Below are 23697 nucleotides of genomic sequence, written 5' to 3' on the forward strand. Positions count from 1 at the left end.
TTGAAGGATTATAGACAACGTGCAGGCAGATGTGCAATTTAAATTGGCATCATGGTCAACAAAGTCATCGTGGGGAGAAGGGCTTATCCTACAGCAACCCTTCCTCACTTTATCAGAGATATTCTCTTTGTCCCAGCCATCCTCCCACACTCTTTGCAACTTAAAACAACGTGTTTCTTTCTTTCCCAGTTCTGATCAAAAGTTTTCAACTTGAACCTCTGTTTCTCTTTCCGCAGCTGCTTCTTGAAGTGCTGAGTGTTTCCAGCCTGGGTTATTTATTACAGTAAATATATTTTTTTGTAGTACTACAACAAAAAAAAAAGTTCCTGGGAAAACAACTTGCCAAAAATTGGTGTACCATACTGTCAAACAGGAAAGTAGCCAGAATGCTGGGATTTTTAACCAGGGTGTGCTTTAGATGTATGAGAGACATTATAATTGTAATGTAACATCTGGCAATGAGTACTATGCAATTTTAGTCTCTGTTTGGAAGATTTTAGATTATTGGAAGAAATGTAGACAAAGGGTTATTGGATTAATTCCAGAATTAAGAGGGTAGAACATTCTGAACAAACTAATAACTCCAGCACATAATCTCCTGAAAAAGACATAGGGGTGATGTAATTGATTACTTAACTTTGAAGCAAATGCAGAGGCAGATTTAAAGAAGATCCTCTGCCTTGCCTGAGCTTCAAGAACAGGAAGGCAACTTTTCAAGTTACAGATATCACAGGAAAATATGCAGTTCAGTGGAAAATGTCTTTATTTAAAAGACAATGAAATTACGAACTCTCTGAAGGAGTTCAAACAGGGACCAGACAGGTTCCCTCCAGCAAATACAAATCTTGATTATTCAATCTAGAAATTCATCACAATAGTGCAACTTGAAGAACTGCTGCCTCATTGCTCCAGTGAGCCAGATTCAATCCTGACCTCTGTGTGCTCTCTGTGTGGAGTTTGCATGTTCTCCCTCTCACCATGCTGGTTTCCTCCCATATCCCAAAAACAGTTTTGTAGATTCATGAGTGATAGAATCTGGGAGGGGGAGTGGAATTAATGGGACTACGGGAGAACAAAATCCTCATAGAATTAGCATAAAAATGGGTGTTTGATGGTTGGCAAGGAGTTAGTGCACTGAAGGGTCTGTTTCCTTGTTGTATCTCTCTACGATTCCAAGATGATCAATTGGTCAGCCAGATGGCTTAGTGTGTGTTTCTGTTGTCTGCATTTAATTATCATTTCATTTTGATCTTATTTGTGTTGGCTACGAGTGGAAGCCTGTAACTTTGCCGTGAAGCAGAACATTTTAAGTAAAAGCAGTGTCAGTATTCCCCGCCTATCTCCAATTGTCAAACATTCCATCTGGTTCACCAATGTCCTTCAGGGAAGAGGTCTGCTCTCCCTAGCCAGTCTGCACTCGTTTATTCTTAACTGCCTCCTCAGTTCAGAGGCATTTAGGGATATACAGTAATGCCGGCATTGTCAGAAACGTCTACATCCTGTGAATAAATAAAAAATGTCTTTGGTAGGTACCAATGACAGTATCAGTATGCCTCCTCCCAGGTCAGGTATAGTCCTCTGTGCTTAGGGCCATAAGAAAGGAGAGAGCCGAAGAATTTATTTATTGAAGTGCAGAATACCTGAACACTGAAGGTTTGGGATTGAAGGTACGGAGCGGTAATGTTCCTGTAGTCATCTGCTGTTTCATTGACAAGGTACATCTGCTGTCTGCAAATATTTCTTGATATGCTTCTCTGTAGCTGGATATATGACTGTGGTCTTTATTTCTGCCAAGGAATGCAAACTTTATCTTAGAATTGTAAAAAAAAAAGTAACAGAAAGATGGGTATTCTTTTTAAATTCCAAATCTTCAACTGTTCTTGCCTTCTCTTTCCTTGTAATAAGTCTGAGGTAACAATGAGTGGTCTGCTTCTTAGCCTCCAATAATTCTATTCTATAATTAATGAGTAAGGATTTATAGAAAGTAATCAGACAACCAACAGATCACATCAAAGCTCTGTAATCCTGCCATAACACTCATGTTAAGCCCTGAGGAATGTATTTGGCCTCTGTCCATTGCTTGGCTATCACATAAAGGCTGTAATCGAACATCAACTGTTCTTACACCAAAACAGACCACTTGGCCTACAAGGTCTTTGTTAGTGTTTGTATCTATGTGAGCCACCTGTTCTAATCCACTGCCCTGCATGTTCCCTAAAACAGTCAATATCTGATGTAGTCTAATCTCATTCTCCAGAAGTATCTTATCAACAACTTCCCTTTCAGAAGGCGATGCGAGTTCAATAGTTTGTTGCAGATTTTCCTGTTAAAATTATTCCATGTGTTAAGGAGGGTTATCTCACTCTATATTTAAATCTGTGTGCTTTTATTACCACAGAGGAACAAATGATCACTACTTGTCACTCCCAAAAGATGTGAATGGTGAAATAATACTCCAGCATTTTTTACTCCATCCCTCCATGCACCATGCCCAAAATAGCTAAGTCACTTTTTGGTAGAGTATTTTTAATGATACATTTCTAAATTATATAGTACAAGTCCAATTAAATATAATTAGCTGCAAAACAAAGTGCACAAATATTGAAGTGTAAGGGGACTCTAAGAGTTTAATTCTGTGCTGACTCCACTTGTCTCGATTCCAAATGTCTTGGTGTAACTGAGCAAATACAACTCATCTGTGAATCCAGACCTTAAATATAGTGAAAATAATTAGTTACAGTGAAAGCAGAGCATAGAGTCATACGTGACAGGAACAGGCCCTTCGGCCCATCACGTCCATGCCAATCTTTCTGCTGATCTACACTAATCCATTTGCCCACATTAGGTCTGCATCCTTCTATTTAAATGTCTCTCTAAATGCCCCTTAAATGTGCACAGCACTTCAAGCAACTAGAATCAGCATTACCCTCAAACCAAAGAATCAATCCCTATTCAATGAACGCCAAACATGCAAAGCCAGCACCACACGTATCGTAAGTGCTGACCTGCTGAAGATTCAGCCCAAGAATGAGAATCATGCTACAAAGCTGAAAACAGCATAGTGTAGTAGGAGCTAAACAATCTCACAACAAAGGGATCGGAATAAAGTTCTGTAATCTTGTCATAACGACTCATGAATTACGATGGACAAGCAACCAACTGGAGAAAGCAGCTCAGAAACATTTTCATCCTCAAAGACGGCAGTGTGAAAACATAGACAGAGAAATGAGTACCAATGGCCTTGATAAAATTGGTCAATATGAGTGTGGTGGTGGAAAGGGGAAGGATACTTTCCATTGACTGGTATTATATTCAGCACAAAGGATAGCTGTGATTGTTAGAAGCCAATCACCACCACTCTAGGATATCACGAAGTGGACGGTCCATCTCAACCAATAGAATTCCCTCCATGTGATGTCAACAAATGACTGAGTGCAGTGAACGGCATATGCGACAAGTTCAGACAACACTGCAGGTTAGCTCTGAAAGCTTTCTTTCTCCTGAACCTGCTGAGGTTCTAACAAGCTGTTTCAGTTTGGCTACAATATTAGCATCTAACAATCTGAAAAATTGTCCAGAGAAGTCCTAGGCACCAAAAGTTCACATCGACTGGGCAAAAAACATCTTGTTGCCTGCTCCAAATTATCATCAGTCTCCACCCTTGGTCCAAGGGTCTGAAGGGTCTTGGCCCAAAACGTCATCTGTTTTTTTTCCCCCTCCATTGATGTTGCCTGACCTGCTGAGTTCCTCCAGCACTTTTCGTGTATTACTACTTTCTTAAGGGCAGTTAGCCATTAGATATATACCCAAAGACAGGCAACGTCTTTTGCTACAACATTAATGATAATCTTTAGAATTAATATTTGATTTACTGAGAAATTACCCATGCAGATAGTTTTACAGTGAATCAAAAGCCCAATCTTTTGGAAGATTTCTCCATAATTTTAAGATAGATAACATGCAGGAGACAAAGAATAAGAGAAGCAATTTGCTCATGTCCAAAGATTACAGATGGTATAACATAAGGGAAAACTAAAATTAAAGAAAATAGAGGTGAATGGAGAAGAAGACTGAAGTAAAATGGAAGAAAAGTGCAGACAATGGTGCTTGGCATTTGAATTAATTTTATTACTGTTTAGTTATGAAGTCAAGCTTCTGAATAAGAGCAGTTTCCAAAGGAGTGCAAAATTCGCCATACGATTACAGCAGGTATCATACATGCCACAACAAATGCCAGGCAATAAATGAGAGTTCAATTAACTATACTTGATATTTAATAGAACCATAGAACAATGCAGCACAATACAGGTCCTTCGGCCCACCACGTTGTGCCGACCTTTAAACCACACCTAAAACTATCTAAGCCCTTCCTCCCACATATCCCTCTATTTTAAATTCCTCCATATGCTTATCTAACAACCTCTTGAACTTGACCAATGTATCTGCCTCCACCACTATGCCAGGCAGCACATTCCATGCACTCTCTGGGTAAAAAAACCTTCCTCTGATATCTCCCTTGAACTTCCCACCCATTACTTTAAAGCCATGCCCTCTTGTATTGAGCATTGGTGCCCTGGGAAAGAGGCGCTGGCTGTCCACTCTATCTATCCCTCTCAATATTTTGTATACCTCTATCAAGTCTCCTGTCATCCTCCTTCTTTCCAATGAGTAAAGCCCTAGCTCCCTTAGTCTCTCCTCATAATCCATACTCTCCAATCCAGGCAGCATCCTGGTAAATCTCCTCTGCATCCTTTCCCATGCCTCTACATCCTTCCATATAATGAGGCGACCAGAACTGGACACGGTACGCCAAGTGTGGTCTAACCAGAGTCTTGTAGAGCTGCATCATTACCTCGGCGGCTCTTAAACTTGATCCCACGACTTATGAAAGCCAACATCCCATAAGCTTTCTTAACTACACTATCCACCTGTGAGGCACTTTCAGTGATCTGTGGATATGAACCTCCCTCTGCTCCTCCACACTACCCAGTATCCTGCCATTGGCCTTGTACTCCGCCTTGGAGTTTGTCCTTCCAAAGTGTACCACCTCACACTTCTCTGGATTGAACTCCACCTGCCACTTCTCAGCCCAGCCCTGCATCCTATCAATATCCCTCTGCAAGCTTCGACAGTCCTCCACACTATCCACAACACCACTGTCCTTTGTGTCGTCTGCAAACTTGCTAACCCACCCTTCTACCCCCTCATCCAAGTCATTAATAAATATCACAAAAATTAGAGGTCCCAGAACCGATCCTTGTGGGACACCACTAGTCACAGCCCTCCAATCTGAATGCACTCCCTCCACCACAACCCTCTGCTTTCTACAGGCAAGCCAATTCTGAATCCACACGGCCAAGCCTCCCTGGATCCCATGCCCTCTGACCTTCTGTAGAAGGCCTACCATGTGAAGCCTTGTCAGAACGCCTTACTAAAATCCATGTAGACCACATCTACTAGCACTACCCTCATCAATCTTCCTGGTCACCTCCTCAAAGAACCCTATCAGGCTTGTGAGACATGATCTTCCTTTCACAAAGCCATGCTGGCTGTCCCTAATCAGTCCATGATTCCCTAAATGCTCAAAGATCCTATCTCTAGAATCCTTTCCAACAGCTTGCCCACCACAGACGTAAGGCTCACTGGTCTGTAATTCCCTGGACTATCCCTACTACCTTAATGGCATTACCATCACCAGGTTTTCTCCATTAACATCCTAGGGGTTGCTACTGAAATTCCACAAGATCAGCCACATAAATACTGTGGTTATGAAGGTTAGCACCTATCACATCTCAAGCCTTAATATCATTGACAAGGCACAAATCAGGAACATGATGAAATATTCTCCACTCGCCTAGAAGAGTGCATCTCCAACAATCCTCAAACAGCTCAATATAACCCAGGACAAAACAGCCCACATACCACCCTAAACATATTTCCTCTATCACCAGCACACTGTGGACAAGTGCATAACCTCTACATAATGATGCAGCTTGGTAAGTAACTACATGTGTTATCTCCTCCCAAATCCACAACATCTACCACCAAGGAGGAAAAATGGAAGCAGATGCATTCAATGCCACAACCTGCAGATTCCCTTCTAAGGTCACAAACCATTCTGACTTGGAAATGTATGCCATTCTTTCATAATTTCTAGGTCTAAATCCTGGAGCTCGCTACTCCTATACCACTTATTGGGAGGCATCTTCACCAGAAAGAACTGCACATTTAAAGGTAGTGGCTCAAGACCTCCTCCTCAGTGACAACTAGTGATGGGCAATAAATGTGGCCTTGCCAAGTAATACCCACATCCTGAAAAATGAATAAGTGAAAAAAAATTCCACACATAAGCTGATAATATCAAGCTTTACTTCATCACCATCTCTCCCAACCTTCCCATTCATCTAAATCGTGGGACTGCTTGCCCAGCATCCAGTCTTATGAGTTTAAATTTCATTTGACTAAAGATTGGGAAAGCTTTGGTTATACTTAGAATGTATACAAAAATGTCTGGTTTCTGCAGGAGTACCTTAAATATCTCTGTAATCCACCTCGCCCCCCACCTTCTTATTCTGGCTTCTGCCCTCTTCCTTCCCAGTCCCTGATGAAGGGTCTTGGCCCGAAACATCGACTGTTTATTTCCCTCCATAGATGCTGCCTGACCCCGCTGAGTTCCTCCAGCACTTTTGTGTATCGCAGCATCTGCAGAATTTCTTGTGTCTATGTTACCAGAGCTATCACTGCAAATGTAGTTTACTCAGATTAAGTTTAATTAATTATAAGGATTAGGATGTCTATGATCATTTGCTTATTCTGGACTTCTATGGTGGGTCTAGATTCTTGAGTATCCTCCCTGGTCCACTGCAAATACAGATAAGGATTAATAAGGTATCTTTTACAAGTTTTCCATTGAGAATGTGTGATGGGATGGCATGCTTAAAGTACCACTGAAAATCTCCAGAGCTAACTAGACTTTGTTTTGAAAAGATCACAAATTATATTAAGTAATAATGGCATAACTATGTTGTTTGTGCTACAGTTGAATTTTGTCAATATTGTTTCTTAATAAATTACTTTTCAACTGAAGCTTTTTTAAAAAATATGTTTTCCTTTAGTCAGAAATCAGGAAGAATTCAGTAATGGATCCTTTACCATTTCCACTTCAATAATTAACAGTAAAAAAAACAGATTATCTAGAACATTTTATGCAAAAGACCAAGATTTGGGTCACAGCAAGCTAAGGTTCATCTGTAGGATTGAATTATTTGTATACAACAGAGAAAGCATCAAGAGTAGGCTAGAATTATAACAGATTTCCCCAAGCAAGCAAATGAAACCGCTCAGAACTTGGCTTCATTACTGTTTCATGCCGAGATAGTTTATTTTGGCTGAGGGAGTGGTACAGGCAATGGGAGAAAACAAAACAATGAAACAAAATTTTTGAGGAGTTCTTGTTTCTCTCTATCCACTGAGAACAAGATTTCCCACTGTCAAATACCTCAAGCATATACAACAAAGGGATGTAGAAAGACAATCCAGAGTATCAAGCTTGTTCTGTATAAGACACCAAACAACAATGTCCAACACTGGCCATGCAATCTCCTGGGAAAAAGCAAAGGAAACAATAAGTGTGATTATTTCAACAAAATCTCTGCGAATTTCTCCAAAGTAAATGCCACAGAATCACAATTAACCTTCAAAAATAATGGCTATATACTCCCCTATCTAATTTCAGATAGAGTATTAAAGTACTTTTTGGTGGGTCTGTTTGAGGAAATGGAGGGGGGTAAGGAAATCGTTGGTTGGTTGAGCATAAAAGCTAAGTTTGTGACTATGGAACTATATCAAAGTAATCACTCAACTGAGGCAACACCGCGCTAGAGCATTTGGGTTGGCAGGCATATTCAGAAAGAACAAGCGCATTTTCCACAATAACACATAACATATTTCTAATCAACTCAAGGGCTAAATTGGATAGAGCTGGAAAATGTGTGCTGGAATCATGACATGGGATTAACTTGTGGCTGTTAAGCTTGGCATGGGAAGCACTTAAAATCTGTGTTCTATCCTCATTATCATAACTCCAAGACTCCATTTAGTGCTCACAGCATTGTTGCTGGCGCTGGCATACATCCACAGATTAGGGTTTATGGTCTCGGCACTAAGGGTTGCAAGAAGTCATTACCCATATCAACCAGCATTATGGGACACAGTTTTGGGACCTCAGCCTTTCACCATAAAAGGGTGTGCTGGAGTGAAACAACAGGCGTATTTGGTTTAAAAACCACAGCTAAGGAACCCCTAAATATATTAGAATTAATAACGCTGCTCATCACAAAGAACATCAGTTTTGCTTGTTTTAATAGATAAGATCACTTTGTATCTCTAATTTGCAATGGGAGGAAATAAATAACACAATTATGCAAGTTAGAATCAGAGTTGTACAGCACAGCAATGGGCCCCTCAAGCCCACCATATCCATGCCGACCTTTTTACCCACCTACACTAATCCCATTTGGTTTCACTAGTTATGTATCCTCCTATCCCTTGCCTGTTCAAGTAACTGTCTAAATGTCTCTTAAACAGAGTAATTGTACCTGATTCCACCACCTCCTCTGGTAGCACATTCCAGATATCAGTCAACCATGCTCTAAGTACAAAACTTTCCCCTCAGGTCCCCTTTAAAACTCCTTCCTTTCAACTTAAACCTCTGCCCTCTTGTTTTTGATACCCTTGCCATGGGAACAAGATTTTGACTATCCTTCCTATCTATACTTCTCATAATTTTATCTACCTCCATCAGGTTGCTCCTCTGCTTTCTTCACACTAGGGAAAGCAAACCCAGTCTATTCAATCTCTCCCCATAACTGAAGTCTCCAAACCACCTGATAAATCTCCTCTTGAACTCTCTCCAGCTCTATCACAATCTCCATGTTTTGCAGCGACCAGAACTCTACACAATACTCCAAATGAGGTCCAAGCAATATTTCGTAAAGTTGCAACTTAATGGTCCAACCAATAACAGCAAGCATGCCATTGGCCTTCTTCACCAGCCGAGCTATCTTTGCTTTTTCCCCCAATTCTAACGACTCCTTAACCTGGAAAGTTCATTTTTTTTCCACAGATGTTACCTGACCTGAGTGTTTATAGCATTTGCTATCTTTAAAAGATCTTTTTTCCACAGAATCGAGAAGTACGGACTGCCGAACAGGAAACTAACAATAGCTGTGCTGTTGGATTGATTGCCAGAAGCCCTGGATGAACCAGGAGATTCGCAGTCTGCTGAGGGCTAGGTCTGTGGCATTCAAGACCGGCGACGCAGAACCCTACAAGTAGTCCAGGTACGACCTAGGGAAGGCCATCGCGAGAGCGAAAAGGCAATTCTGTGTGAAGTTAGAGACACAGTCAGATGCACGACAGCTGTGGCAGGGTTTGCATGCCATTACTTCCTACAAGGCGAAACCTAACAGCATAAATGGCAGCGATGCTTTACTCCCTGATGAGCTCAATGAATTTTATGCACACTTTGAAAGGGAGAATAACACTACATCTGTGCAAATGCCCACAGCTTCTGATGACCCTATTATCTGTCTTGGAGGCCAACGTCAAAACATTGTTCAAGAGGGTGAACGCTCGCAAGGCGTCAGGCCCCGATGGTCTACCTGACAGGGTACTGAAAATCTCTGCTGACCAATTGGCTGGAGTGTTCGAGGACATCTTCAACTTCTCACTGCTGCAGTTGGAGATTCCCACCTGCTTCAAAAGGGCAGCAATCATGTTGGTGCCCAAGAAGAGCAGGGTGAGCTGCCTCAATAACTATTGCCTGGTAGCACTCACACCTACTGTGATGAAGTGCTTTGAGAGGTTGGTCATGGCTAGAATTAACTAATTAACTCCTGCCTAAGCAAGGACCTGGACCCACTGCAATTTGCCTACTGCCACAATAGGTCTACAGCGGACGCAATCTCACTGGCTCCCCACTCGGCACTGGAGCACCTAGACAACAGCAAAACATATGTCAGGCTGCTGTTTATCGATTACAGCTTGGCGTTCAACACTACCATCACCTCAGTACTAATCAACAAGCTTCAAAACCTGGGCCTCTGTTCCTCCCTTTGCAACTGGATCCTCAACTTCCTTATCGGGAGACCAGTCAGTGCGGATCTGTAGTAACATCTCCCCGCTGACAATCAACACAGGCACACCTCAAGGATGCGTGCTTAGCCCACTGCTCTACTCTCTCTACACTCATGACTGTGTGGCTAGGCACAGCACAAGCGCAATGTATAAATTCGCCAATGACACCACTATTGTTGGTAGAATCTCAGATGACAACGAGGAGGTGTACAGGAGTGAAATAGATCAGCTGACTGAGTGGTGTCGCAACAACCTTGTACTCAACGTCAGCAAGACCAAGGAACTGATTGTGGGCTTCAGGAAGGGGAAGTCGGGAGAACACACACCAGTCTTCATTGAGGAGTCAGTAGTGGAAAGGGTGAGCAGCTTCAAGTTCCTGTGAGGAGGTGTACGATTAATAAACTATAACTGTATTCATATTTTAAGATGGATGAGAATTATGGCTGCTCAAAATACTGATTTAAAAAGTGTCCTTCAGGCCAGAACAGCCACACCACAGCTTTCCTGGGCTGGGTGCTGTGTGGTAATTGCTGTGTCTGGAACTTAATTGGATTCCCATTATGTTTGATTATGGAGATGATGGTCAATCTTAACGGGAAATGGGAAGTCTGTCTCAAACAATGAAGGTGAGACCTGCCTTTGTCTCACCCGATTGCAAAACGATTAGCTGAACCTGGGGTGTGAGGCTGCTCTTTGTCCATCTGCAGTAGCCCTTTGTCTGTTTCCTGCTCAACCAAGAACTCCGGTGCCTGACTCATTAAAGTGTGCGTGACAATATTTGTATAAATTACTGTCTGCCCCCTCTGTACCTAGGAGAACCCTGCAGCAGGCTCCACAATAGAGTAAGGAGATTTCTCCCTAGCAATATATTGCTAAATAAATGCGTTTGAAGTAAACTGTGACACTGTGTGATCTTACAACAGACAGAAGGGGAACTTCAAAATCAGGTTAACACCTGGGAGTCAACATCTCAGAGCACCTATCTTGGGCCCAACACATTGATGCAATCACGAAGAAGGCGTGCTACTTCATTAGGAGTTTGTCATCGAAGACTCTTGTAAATTTCTACAATGTACAGTAGAGAGCATTCTGACTGGTATGGAAGCTCCAATGCGCAGGATCGAAAGAGGCTGCAGAGAGTTGTACTCAGCCAGCTCCATCACGGACACGACCTTCCCCACCACTGAGGACATCTTCAAGAGGCAGTGCCTTAAGAAGGTGGCATCCATCATTAAGGACCCTCGCCACCCAGGACACCCTCTTCACGTTACTACCATCAGGGAGGAGGTACAGGAGCCTGAAGACCCACACTCAACGTTTCAGGAACAGTTTCTTCCCCTCCAACGTCAGATTTCTGAATGGTCCATGAACCTTTTAACCTCTTTTGCACTATTTATTTATTTTCGTAACTTATAGTAATTTTTTGTTTTGCACTGTACTACTCCCACAAAACAACAAATTTCATGTCAGTGATAATACACCTGATTCTGATAGTACCCCAAATCAGAATTGCACATGTTGACACGTTATCTACTTGATTATATCTGCAAAGACCTATTTAATTTTAAATATTACTTTTTCAATCTTTTTATTAGTTTTCAAATTAATACAGATTGATATATAGCATCAATATTTATACATGTAATACAAAGAGATCAGGATAACAATCATAGCATATATAATCAAAGAACAATAAAATATAAAAAAATCTGTAGATCCAACGATCTCTTAGTAAATGAATATAATATAAAAGAAAGGAAAGAAAAAGATTTATTATATAAATTAAAAAAAACCCAAATCAATAAAAAAAAATTATAAACAATATAAACTAAACCAAAAAAAAACAACAAAAAAAGAGAAAAAAAAACTGGGCTAAAATTTCTCAGAAGAAACAGGGCAATATTATGTCGTCAAATCTGTTCCTCCAAGTTGGAAAGTTATGGAAAGGGGATCTACATCATGTGAAAATATTGAATAAATGGACTCCAAATATCTTCAAATTTAAGCGAAGGATCAACAGTACCACTCCTAATTTTTTCCAAGTTTAAATATGATATAGTTTGAGCAAACCATTGAAAAGTAGTAGGGGGTATTGGATCCTTCCATTTAAGCAAAATGGATCGTTTGGCCATTAATGTAACAAAAGCAATCATACGGTTAGCGGAAGCAGATAAATGGCCAGACTCTATCCTTGGTAATCCAAAAATTGCAGTGATAGGGTGAGGTTGTAAATCAATCTTCAGTATGTTTGAAATAATGTTAAAAATGTCTTTCCAGTATTTTTCCAGAAGAGGACAGGACCAGAACATACGTGTCAAAGAAGCCACATTCGATTTACATCTATCACATATAGGATTTATATGGTTATAGAAACGAGCTAACTTATCTTTGGACATATGGGTCCTGTGAACTACCTTAAACTGTATCAAGGAGTGTCTGGCACACATTGAAGATGTATTGACTAAATGAAGAATTTTCTTCCAAGTCTCTATAGGTAAAGATGTCTGGAGTTCACTTTCCCATTCATTCCTAATTTTGTCTGATGATTCTAGACGTATTTTCAAAATTAAATCATAAATTATTGCTAACAAGCCCTTCTGATAAGGATTAAGACCTAAAATTTTTTCCGTAGTTTCAATTTTGTAAGGTGTCGGAAAAGAGGATATAGTAGTTTTTAAAAAATTTCTAATCTGCAAATATCGAAAAAAAGTGTTATCTAGGCAAATTATATTTATTAGACAATTGTTCAAAAGATGAAAAACAATTATCAATGAATAGATCCCGAAAACATACTATTCCCTTCCTTTTCCATATGGAAAAAGCTGAGTCAACTCTGGATGGATGAAAGAAAAAATTAGATTGAATGGGACTCGACAAATTAAATTTATTCAATCCAAAAAATTTACAAAATTGAAACCATATTCGTATTGTATGTTTAACAATTGGGTTAGTCGTATGTTTACTTAACTTGGTAAGTGCAAAAGGGAGTGAAGCACCTAAAATAGAAACTAATGAAAAGTCAAGAACTGATTGGTGCTCAAGGCATAACCATTTGGGACATTGAATTACATCAGAATCTTGTATTCAAAAAATTAAATATCTAATATTAATTGCCCAATAGTATAATCTAAAGTTAGGCAAGGCCAAACCACCATCCTTTTTTAATTTTTGTAAATATTTCTCACTTAACCTTGGGTTTTTATTCTGCCAAATATATGAAAGAATTTTAGAATCAATAGTGTCAAAAAAAGATTTCGGGACAAAAGTTGGAATCGCTTGAAATAAATATAAAAATTTTGGTAAAATATTCATCTTAATCGCATTAATTCGGCCTACCAATGATAACGACAGTGGAGACCACTTAGTAAATAATTGTTTAACATGGTCAATTAAAGGCAATAGATTAGCTTTAAATAAGTCCCTATGTTTCTTGGTAATTTTAACACCTAAATACATAAAATAGTCAGTTACCAATCTAAAAGGTAATTGGCTATAAATTGGGGTTTGCATATTCAATGGAAAAAGTTTGCTCTTATTAAGATTTAATCTATAGCCAGAAAAAACACTAAACTGATCTAATAGTGATAGTACTGCGGGGATAGATTTGTCCGGATTAGAAATATAAGGTAACAGGTCATTGGCGTAGAGAGATATCTTATGGATCATCTGTCCGCGAGTAATGCCACATACATTTGAAGAGTCCCGAAGTGCAATAGCCAAGGGTTCTAAAGCAATATCAAATAATAAAGGGCTTAACGGGCAACCTTGCCTAGTACCTTGAAAAAGCCTAAACAAAGGAGATCTTTGATTATTAGTAAGTATTGAAGCCATAGGCGTATAATAAATCATTTTAATCGCAGATATGAATTTAGGGCTAAAATTAAATTTTTGAAGGGTAGTGAATAGATATTCCCATTCGACTCTGTCAAACGCCTTTTCAGCATCTAGTGAAACAACACATTCTGGAATTTGGGATGAAGGGGTATAAATAATATTCATTAATCTCCTGATATTAAAATGTAAATAACGATTCTGAATAAATCCTGTCTGGTCTTCAGAGATAATTTGTGGGGGAACCTTTTCCAGTCTAAAGGCCAATATTTTGGAAAATATTTTTGTATCTACATTTAATAAAGAAATAGGTCTATAAGATGCACAATCAGTGGGATCTTTATCCTTTTTAAGAATTAAAGAAATAGTTGCTTCATAGAAAGATTGTGGTAGTTTACCCACTGATAGGGCATCTTTAAAAATTTTGGCTAACCAGGGAACAAGAATATCAGAAAAGGATTTTAAAAATTCAGCTGTATATCCGTTAGGACCGGGTGCTTTACCTGAGTTCATTGAAAATATTACTTTCTTTAGTTCTTCCTCCGAAATGGGAGCATCTAATATAGAACGTTCATTTAAAGATAGTTGGGGAATCTTCAGATCTCTTAAAAATTCATGCATTGATGTAGGATCCTCAGGGGATTCTGATTGGTATAAAGAAGAATAAAATTCTTGAAAGGATTTGTTGATTTGAACAGGATCTATCGTGTAGGTACCATCTGGACTACACATTTTATTAACCTGACGTTTAGATAAAGTAGCTTTCAATTGGTCGGCCAATAATTTACCGGATTTGTCACCATGTATATAAAATTGACTTTTGTTTTTAAGTAGTAGATTTTCAATTGAAGATGTTCAATATTTTCAATATGAAATAATTTGACCACGAATATATGCTTTAAAAGAATCCCATATTATCCCACTGGAAATTTTTTCAGTAAAATTAGTTAAAAAGAAAAATGAAATCTGTTCTTTGATAAATTGGATGAAATCTGAGTTTTTTAATAGAGAAGGATTAAATCGCCATATGATAAAGAATTTTCATTTTTTTCTCATGTTTACCATAACTACTCGAGGATTGATTATTTTTTTTATTGATGCTAGATTAGCTCCACTTACTATGGATTGTAAGTATGATGCAATTGCCATTTCTGATCATGCACCATTGATTTTATCAATTAAATTACCAGATGTATCCTTTAAATATTACTTACCCAACACAAATGTGATTCGTGGGCGTAATCTCACCACTGTATCAAATGAATGCAAATTGACATCTATTTCCAGAGAGCTGATAACATAATCCATGCCAATACTCCTATGCAAATACAAAATTTACATTTCTACATTGCCTCTAATTTAGTACAATGTCCCTCGGTGCTTTTCAGAGGAGTAACCAAACAGAATTTGACAACGGCTCTCATAAGGAGAACAGGGTACATGCAAAACAGGCTCTAATGAGAGTCATAAAGGAAGAGAGGCAAAGAAGTAATTTCAGAGATTAGGGCCAAGACAACTGAAGCCTTGGCTGCCAGAGATGCATTTTATAGCCAGGTTTCCAGGAAAGCACTTAATTCAAATTATACCGATATTGAAGGCCATTGTAATGTAAAGGCCATCTTGTAACTCTCACTCATCAAGATTGACCAAGTTGTATGTGCTGACCCCTGCCAGCAACCAGCAGGACTTTAAATGGCCTTTCAAAATAAACTGAGAAGTTGGAATGGAAAAGGAATTAGGAGCAGAAGTAGGCCATTTAACCCCTACATAGCCTACACCACCATTCAGTAAGATCATGGCTGATCTGACTGAAACATCATCTCAGCATTTCCATCTACTCGGGTTGGCCTTTCACCCCTTGTTGCTTACCAAAGATCTATCTACATCTGACTTAAGAACATTCAAAGACTCTGCTTCCGCCATCCTCTGAGAAAAAGGGTCTCAAAAATTCCTGAGCCTCAGAGAAAGAATTTCACTTCATCTGTCTTAAGTAGACAACCTTCATTTTTAAACATTAACTCACTAGATCTAGATTCTCCCAGAGGAAAAATCCTTTTCACATCCACTCTGTCAAGTCATTCCCCACACCCGCAACGTCCCTGGCTCTTATACATTTCAATTGTTGCTTCTTGCTCTTCTAAACTCCAGTAGATAGACCCTAGCCTGTCTATCCTTTCTTTATACGACAACTGGCCCATTCAAGGTATTAGTGTAGTCCACCTTCTCTGAACTCCTTCCAATCCATCTACACTCTTCTTTAAATAAGGAGAGCAATACTGGAGAGTACTCCAGGTGTGGTCTCACCAATGCCCTGTAAAACTGAAGTATAAACACTCTACTTCTGCATTCATTTCCTCTGGCAATAAACAATAGTATTCTGTTGGCATTTATTGCAATACAATTCATTCAGAGGCACAAACATGATTGATAGACACCAATCACAGAAGTAACTAGAGTAATCAAGTCACAAAAATATAACTGTCTATCCTGTAAATTTGCAAATCAACATGACAGATTGCAACCATGTACCACCTAGTCTGGGTTTGTTCTCCCAGCCTTTAGAAATGTTAATCCCCCTGCCCCCCCCAATGTATTTTATTCATAAAATTCAGTTATACAATAAAGGACATTCTTCTGTCATTTACTGTATCTAGCATATCATTACATTCATGTTACAATATTTACCATAAGATATAGGAGCAGAATTAGGCCATTCGGTCCATTGGGTCAGCTCTGCCATTCAATTATGGCTGATTTTTTTTCAACGCCATTCTCCTGCCTTCTCCCTGTAACCCTTAACCCCCTACCAATCAAGAACCTATCAATCTCTCCCTTAAATACACCCAATGACTTAGCCTCCACAGGCCTCTGTGGCAACAACTTCCACAGATTCACCACCCTCTGGCTGAACAGAGCCTCCTGGCTTTACGTCACATCAATAAATCTTTATTCCCAAACATTTCACCAACAGTACATTTGAGGTTATTACACAGGGGCCTGGCCCTCAGAATTCAGCCACAGGAAGAGCCTAAACTGTGGCCTTTCTCCTTGGAACCTTTACAACTGCTGCACCAAGCTGCTGTGCATAGTTCAGCACATAGTTCTGCACCTTTGAATGTGTCAGTCTGCAGCATTTGGTTGCAGTTAACTCCTTGAACTAGAAGAACGCACATTAGGGCCAGACAAAAGTACATGTTTCATTGATGATTTTCTAGCAGCAATCAAAGTTTGTCTCAGTGTGTGCCTCTGGGAACAGCCTGTAACTCTAGAGTCCTGAGTTAAGCAGCTGCTTAGGATGAATCTCAACAAAAACCACTGCATCCTTTTCCCAAACATTCTTGAGAAACACACACTTCAAGAGATGGATTATTGTTTTATCCACACCACATCCACCTCAACTTCAGTGTGTGACGGGATTGGAAATCCACTAGTTCATGAAGGACCTGATGGGAAGGACTTTCTCACCACCAGCCTAGCTTGTTTGAAAGTTCCGGTGATGAAACATTCTGCCAGACAATTTTGGCAGTCTGCCTGGGGAACCACTGGTAGGATCCACCATCTCCATTTCCCGATGGGTCTGAAGGGCATTCCGTGCAAAGATATGGTCAAAGATGTTTTCTGCACAAACTTTTCTATGAGGGAGAGGTAATACAGCACAGTTCAACAGAATGAAACATTCTGCAACATGGCCAGAGCCTCCCTTTGTAACACAGGTAGAACCTCAGCATGCAGCGATACTTAGTGCTTGTGCATCCAAATGCCATTCAGAATGAGGGCCACATTGGGTCCATTCATCCCCTCTTTCTCAGGAGACTTGTACGTCATTCCCTGCAGTCACAAGCAATTTTAGAAGATGACTTGGGTGATGGCTGCAGATCAGGAGTGGGATATGGGCCACATTTGCAATACAAAGAGATGACTTTTTTCCCCCATAATTAAGAGGGAACACAATTTATAGTTTCTATTTCACTCTGGCAACTTGTTCTGTTCTTGGTGCATGCCCTGATTTCTCCCAAACATTTTTCCAGCACCTTCAGGTATTTGAAACCTAAATATGGAAGCATTCACCACCAAAACATCTTTGTGTATTAATGGTCAAGTACAAAACAGAATGAAAACATTTCCTTGAGATGACACTAGACTAATTCACTGACCCAGGAGCAAGAAACAGTCAAAATGAACTACTTTCTATACTTAGAAGACATACAGGATTAAGATGGTGTAACTAAAAGTGGTGGTAACGGTGGTATGGGGGGAAGAGAGTGGGTTGTATCAATTGTCATTAGGTATGATTTCACTATTACAAACAGGTCAAATCAGCAAGTGTGAAGAGGACTGTGTACCAAAGAGGTCAATCTGGGTGTTCCTGAACCGGAAACCACAGATCCACTCCCCACTGAAGTCCAGGACTGCAGTGTTCAGATCAGGTAACCCTGACCAAATAGGAAATTGAGATATGACCTCCGTAAAGCTATCAGGGATACCAATATCAAGAGATAATACCCGTCCAAAATCCAGTCCCAGACCAGTTGTGGCAGGGCTTACATGTTATAACAGACTACAAAACGAAGTTGGGCAGCATTGCTGACAACAGCACATCCCTTCATAAGCTAAACGTAAATTCCATGCATAATTTGAACAGAAGGGGACTGGTATGTTACCACCCACCCCAACAGCCTCCAATGCAGCTGAACCCACAGTCACCATTTCAGATGACAAATCAGTCTTCCAGAGAGTGAACCTGCAGAAAGCATTTGGCCCAGATGGTATCCCAAGCTGTGTCCTTAGATCCTGCGCGGATCAGCTGGTGGGGGTACTTACAGACATTTTAACCTCTCCCTACTTCAATACAAGGTTCCCACCTGCTTTATGAAGACCACTATCATCCTGGTACCTAAGAAAAACAAGGTAATGTGCCTTAACGACTACCACCCGATGGCTCTGACAACACGGCTCAGCACATCACGGAAACCAGCCTCCCCTCCATGAACTCTGTCTACATGATCAAAGACCCCACCCACCCCCGACATTCTCTCTTCTCCCCCTCCTCCTATCGGGCAGAAGGTAAAAAAGCCTGAAAGCACATACCACTGGGCTCAAGGACAGTTTCTATCCTGCTGTTATAAAACTACTGAATGGATCTCTTGTATGAAGATGGACTTTTGACCTCAAAATCTACCTAGTCATGGCCTTGCACCTGCACAAGGTCCCACATTGGAGATTAGCCCTTCATCATGGGTTAGGGCCCATGGGATCCAGGGGCAAGTTGGTTCTAAAATTGGCTTGGCAGAAGGAGACAGAAGGCGATGGTAGAGGGTTGTTTTGTGTTTGGAAGCTTTGACTAGTGGTGCTCCACAGGATTCAGTGCTGGGACCCTTGCTTCAGATGTAGGTCACATGATCAGCAAGTTTGCAGATGACACTAAGATTGGTGGAGTTGTTGACAGTGTGGAGGGTAGTCTTAGGCTATAGGGTGATATTGATGGTGCAATGGGCTGAGAAATCTGAGGTGATGGATTTTCTGAGTACTAATGAGGCCAGGACATACACCATGAATGGCAAGGTCCCAGGGTCTATTAAGGAACAGAGGGACCTTGGTGTGCAAGTCCAAAAATCCTTGAAGGTGGCAGCGCAGGTACATAACATGGTTAAGAAGGCATATGCGATGCAGGCCTTCATTAGTCAGCCACTGAGTAAAAGAGCAAGGAAGTTATGCTCCAACTTTATAAAACATTGGTCAGACGTCAGCTGGAGTAATGCGTACAGTTCTGGTCACCACACTATAGGAAAGATGTGATAGCGCTGGAGAGGGTACAGAGGACATTCACCAGGATGCTACTTGGAATTAAGTATTTTAGCTATAAGGAGAGCCTGGAGAGGCTACGTCTGTTTTCCCTGGAGAAGAGGAAGTTAAGAGGTATACAAAATCGTATAGGGTAGATTGCAAGAACCTTGCAGTGAACAGAACTAGAGGACATAGATTTGGGATAAGGGGTAAGAGATTTGGAGGACTTGAAGGGACCTTTATCACTCAGGGAGTGGTGAATACACTGTTGGAGAGAGTGATCAAAGCAGAGTTGCTAACAGCATTTAAGAGGTGTCTAGATAAGCACTTGAATCACCTTGACATTGAAGGCCACGGGCCAGGTGCTGGGAGATGAGATTAATATGGATGGGTGTCCACTGATCGACATGGACATTAGGAGAAAACCATCAGATGTTTCTTGTCCTTTGTACAGAGCCTGCAGGTCCGATACAGGGCAAGCAAATTGTAGTAGCAACAATTCAAAAAGCAGTTGCAATGCAACTGAGATGAAATCTCCCAGCATCAGTAATTCCTTCATCCACATGATCCACAATGGACTTGTGACAACATGTCATATTGGAAGTATTACCAGAGCTACTTACTGCTTTACTTTAGAGAAGAAACAAACAGCATATACTGCATCATTTAGGCAATTTGGCCCAATCAGTCCATTCTGAGGTTGATGCATGATTAGAGATTGTCCTATGCAGCCCAATCTCTTTCAATGTTGCCATTTATTCCCTTTTTCCTCGTGCTTCTTAAATCCATCTATGCTACTCCTCTCAAAGCCTTCCTGTGGCTCCAAAAGTCACATTCTCACCACTCTTTGGGTAAAGACGTTCCTTCTAATTTGATTTCCTGGTGGTTCTCTTTATTAATGGACTCTAGTTTGTTGTTCCCCAAAGGTGAAAACACTCAAGCACTTATTAAAACTTCCATGATTTTCTAGACCATGGAAAATCATATAGTTAATCCCTCAGCCATTGCTAGTCAATAGAGGCAAAAAAAGAGATGACCTTGTAAGCTGTAAATGATTTCCATGATGCTTTTAACTGAGACATCTCATGTTACTGAGCTGCAGTTGTTGTTTCATTAATAATACAAGGTGTGACAATTATAAGCTGCAATCAATTTAAAGAACAGCAGGTTTCAAAACAAAGAAACCTGGAAAACCATGCCAAATCTACTGCTAACACTTTGTGCTGCCTCAGCCAAGTAGCCATTTACACATAAGACTTGCCAATCAGCTGTTTGGGAATAGGGGATAATGATGGGCTTGATCCAATTCTCAGTCCACATCCATGCATTTGCAATAAGGCTCAAAGGAAAGAAATCATAAGCAAGATGGCTAATTCCTCAACCCACATTGTTTGCCCTACCACAATCTCTTTTCCAAAAAATATGGAATTGAAGCCCTTACCCTTATCATAGCTAAAATCCAGTGCACTTTTCAATATAGCACATTAGAGCTATTTTGCAGAACTCTAATGATTTATAGCAACATAGGTAGGCCATTCAACTCATCTGCTCAATGCTGGCTCCCAGTGGAGCAATCCCATTCCAAGTTTCCTTATTTCCCTGTACCCCTGCAATTTCTTTTCTCCCACATTTGCCTATCAATTCCCTTTTGATTCTTTTTGGCATTAATCTCCACAAAGGGGTAATTTACAGTAGTTAATTAATCCATCAGCATGTCATTATGAGCGGGAACTGGTGCATCCAGAGAAAACCCATGAAACAACAGACAGCGCCCAACGTTAGGATCGAACCTGGGTCACTGGATGAAACAGCAGCACTAATTGTTGTGTCACCGTACAGCATTATCCAATGAATCTGCTGGGCTATAAGCCAACTTGCTTGGCAAAGTGAATTTGAATGCATTTATTCTAAGATTCTTTTTTAATCTCAGGACTTCATCTTGCATATTACTGGATGACTGGAGTACAGTGTTTTATAACCAGGATTTTTAATCCTTAAATACATTTTATAGGCAACTAATTTTGAGCTCTCGCCCTCTTTTGGTGTCTGTCTTTTTTTGTGCAAGAACTCCTGATTTTGTTAGATCATCTAGCTGCTCTGTTCTATTTCATGGTTGGCAGATTAGCTTGCACATTAACTTTGGATCCTTCAATTATTGTGATATCAAAATAACCCCTGGAAGTGTGAGAAGGGGGGGACTTCTCCTTGAACATAAGAACCTCCAGATAAACATCCCAGGAACTAAAATTACATCCAGAAGGCCTCAGCCCCACATACCATTGAGTTTCCAATATCCCCCAACTCCACCCCAATGTATTTATCATTCTTACTTTGCTTGTTTTTTTTCTCTGCTTTCTGCATTCTCTCGAAGGCAAACTGCCCCATCCTGAATGCCAACACTTACACAAAAGGAACCCCAGTCTAAACAGGCCATATTGATCAATAACTCTGAGAGGAAAAAAAAGTCTAGAAGCTCCATATCCGTAGAATGATTTGCGCTTGGGAAAGTTGACATGCAGATACATTGATACTATTCCAGATGTTTAGGAAGTTTCTTGGCCAGAGTGCATTTCTGTAGACATGTGGCAACACTGTTCATACAATACTGAGACATCTCAGAATTCTATCTTAATAAAGCAAGGCTGCTGATGATTATCCAAAGAACTCTATGAAAACCTCATTGCAACATGAGACCCAGAGTCACAATGCTGAAGCAATTCAATGTTAAATACTGAACTAGATCATATCTATTTAACGGTTAGACAGCAGTGGGAGATATAATACAACATAATAACACAATAAGAAATAGTGTCTTGAAAAACCATTCTGTCATGAATTCTTGTGACTTTGTTTTTAGGATTAGAAGAAAATGACCCAATGCTATTAGCAACCCATTTCTCACTGTACCATCACTGAAACATTGGACATCAAGAAATATAAAAATAGCATTTTCTAATTTAAATTGAAAATTCTGGGAAACTATAATAAGCACAAATGATTAACACTTAACTGGCAAAGGGCACGTAAGATTTAGAAACAAATGCATGACTCAAAGACTTGTGTACAGGAAGTGGGTTCTGTTTGTTGAGGCAATGGCACCAATATTGGGGAAAGTGAGAGCAGTACCATTGGGAATCGTGCTGGGGCCAGTGTTCTAGCGAGCCAAGTAACTAGGGAAATGTTGTGAGAAAAGGTTCTTTGAGGTCTCAAAGGTGGAGGACTCTGGACACAGTCTTTGGAGTTTTAAAAATGATTTAATCACAAAGACAAACACGGGAATAGAATGAATGGGAACGGATGCACACACGCACATGGGTGATCGCGAAACATGGGGGAAATCGCAACAGGCGTGAGGTGCGCGCACACACACACACACAGAGCAAACTGGTTATAAATGATCAGGGAAAAAAACAATACGATGCCTGAACACCCTGACTCTGTGCAAGCATCAGCTCTACGCTACCGGGAATCTACTTAGGATGCTACTAACCCCTGTGGAAGTGCACACTCTTACCAATGGTACCTTCGGTGTGGTTTCAATTCCTGCAGCAATCAAAAGAGAGTGAACCACACACATGGCATTCTTTATAGTGCTGGAGAGCTGGTTGGAGCCAGCCCAGGTAATTCCAAAGGTCCAATAGGTCATGGCCAGGTACAAAAGGTGTGTACAAAAGCCAATGGTCATGAGTGTGCGCTAATGGGTGGGTGGAGCCAGACCTTGATTGATAGTGGTGTCGCTTTCGACCAGTGCTCAATGGTGTTATGTGACAGCCATGACCTTTCACACTATAGGAAGTAAGGAAGATTTTAAACTATATAGTGGGAGGAAAGGGATCAAAATTACAAATTTATGGTAAATCAGAGTAGAGTCAGAGAAGGGTATTAATATAGATAATGATAAACAGACTGTGATAAGAAAGGAAGTAAAAATCAAATTGTAAATCT

The 23697-nt window shown here is 40.4% G+C and overlaps 1 protein-coding gene across 1 annotated transcript in view; it reads right to left on the reverse strand.

Annotated features, from left to right (window-relative positions):
• dcps (decapping enzyme, scavenger) overlaps positions 1-23697 on the reverse strand; it is a 66079-nt gene that overhangs the window by 18974 nt on the left and 23408 nt on the right. Inside the window, 2 exon segments of the mRNA XM_052039838.1 lie at positions 1641-1727; positions 1729-1787. Of these exon segments, the coding sequence (XP_051895798.1) occupies positions 1641-1727; positions 1729-1787 (146 nt within the window).

The sequence above is a fragment of the Pristis pectinata genome, chromosome 27 (assembly GCF_009764475.1).
Source record: "Pristis pectinata isolate sPriPec2 chromosome 27, sPriPec2.1.pri, whole genome shotgun sequence".
Classification (NCBI taxonomy): Eukaryota; Metazoa; Chordata; class Chondrichthyes; order Rhinopristiformes; family Pristidae; genus Pristis; species Pristis pectinata.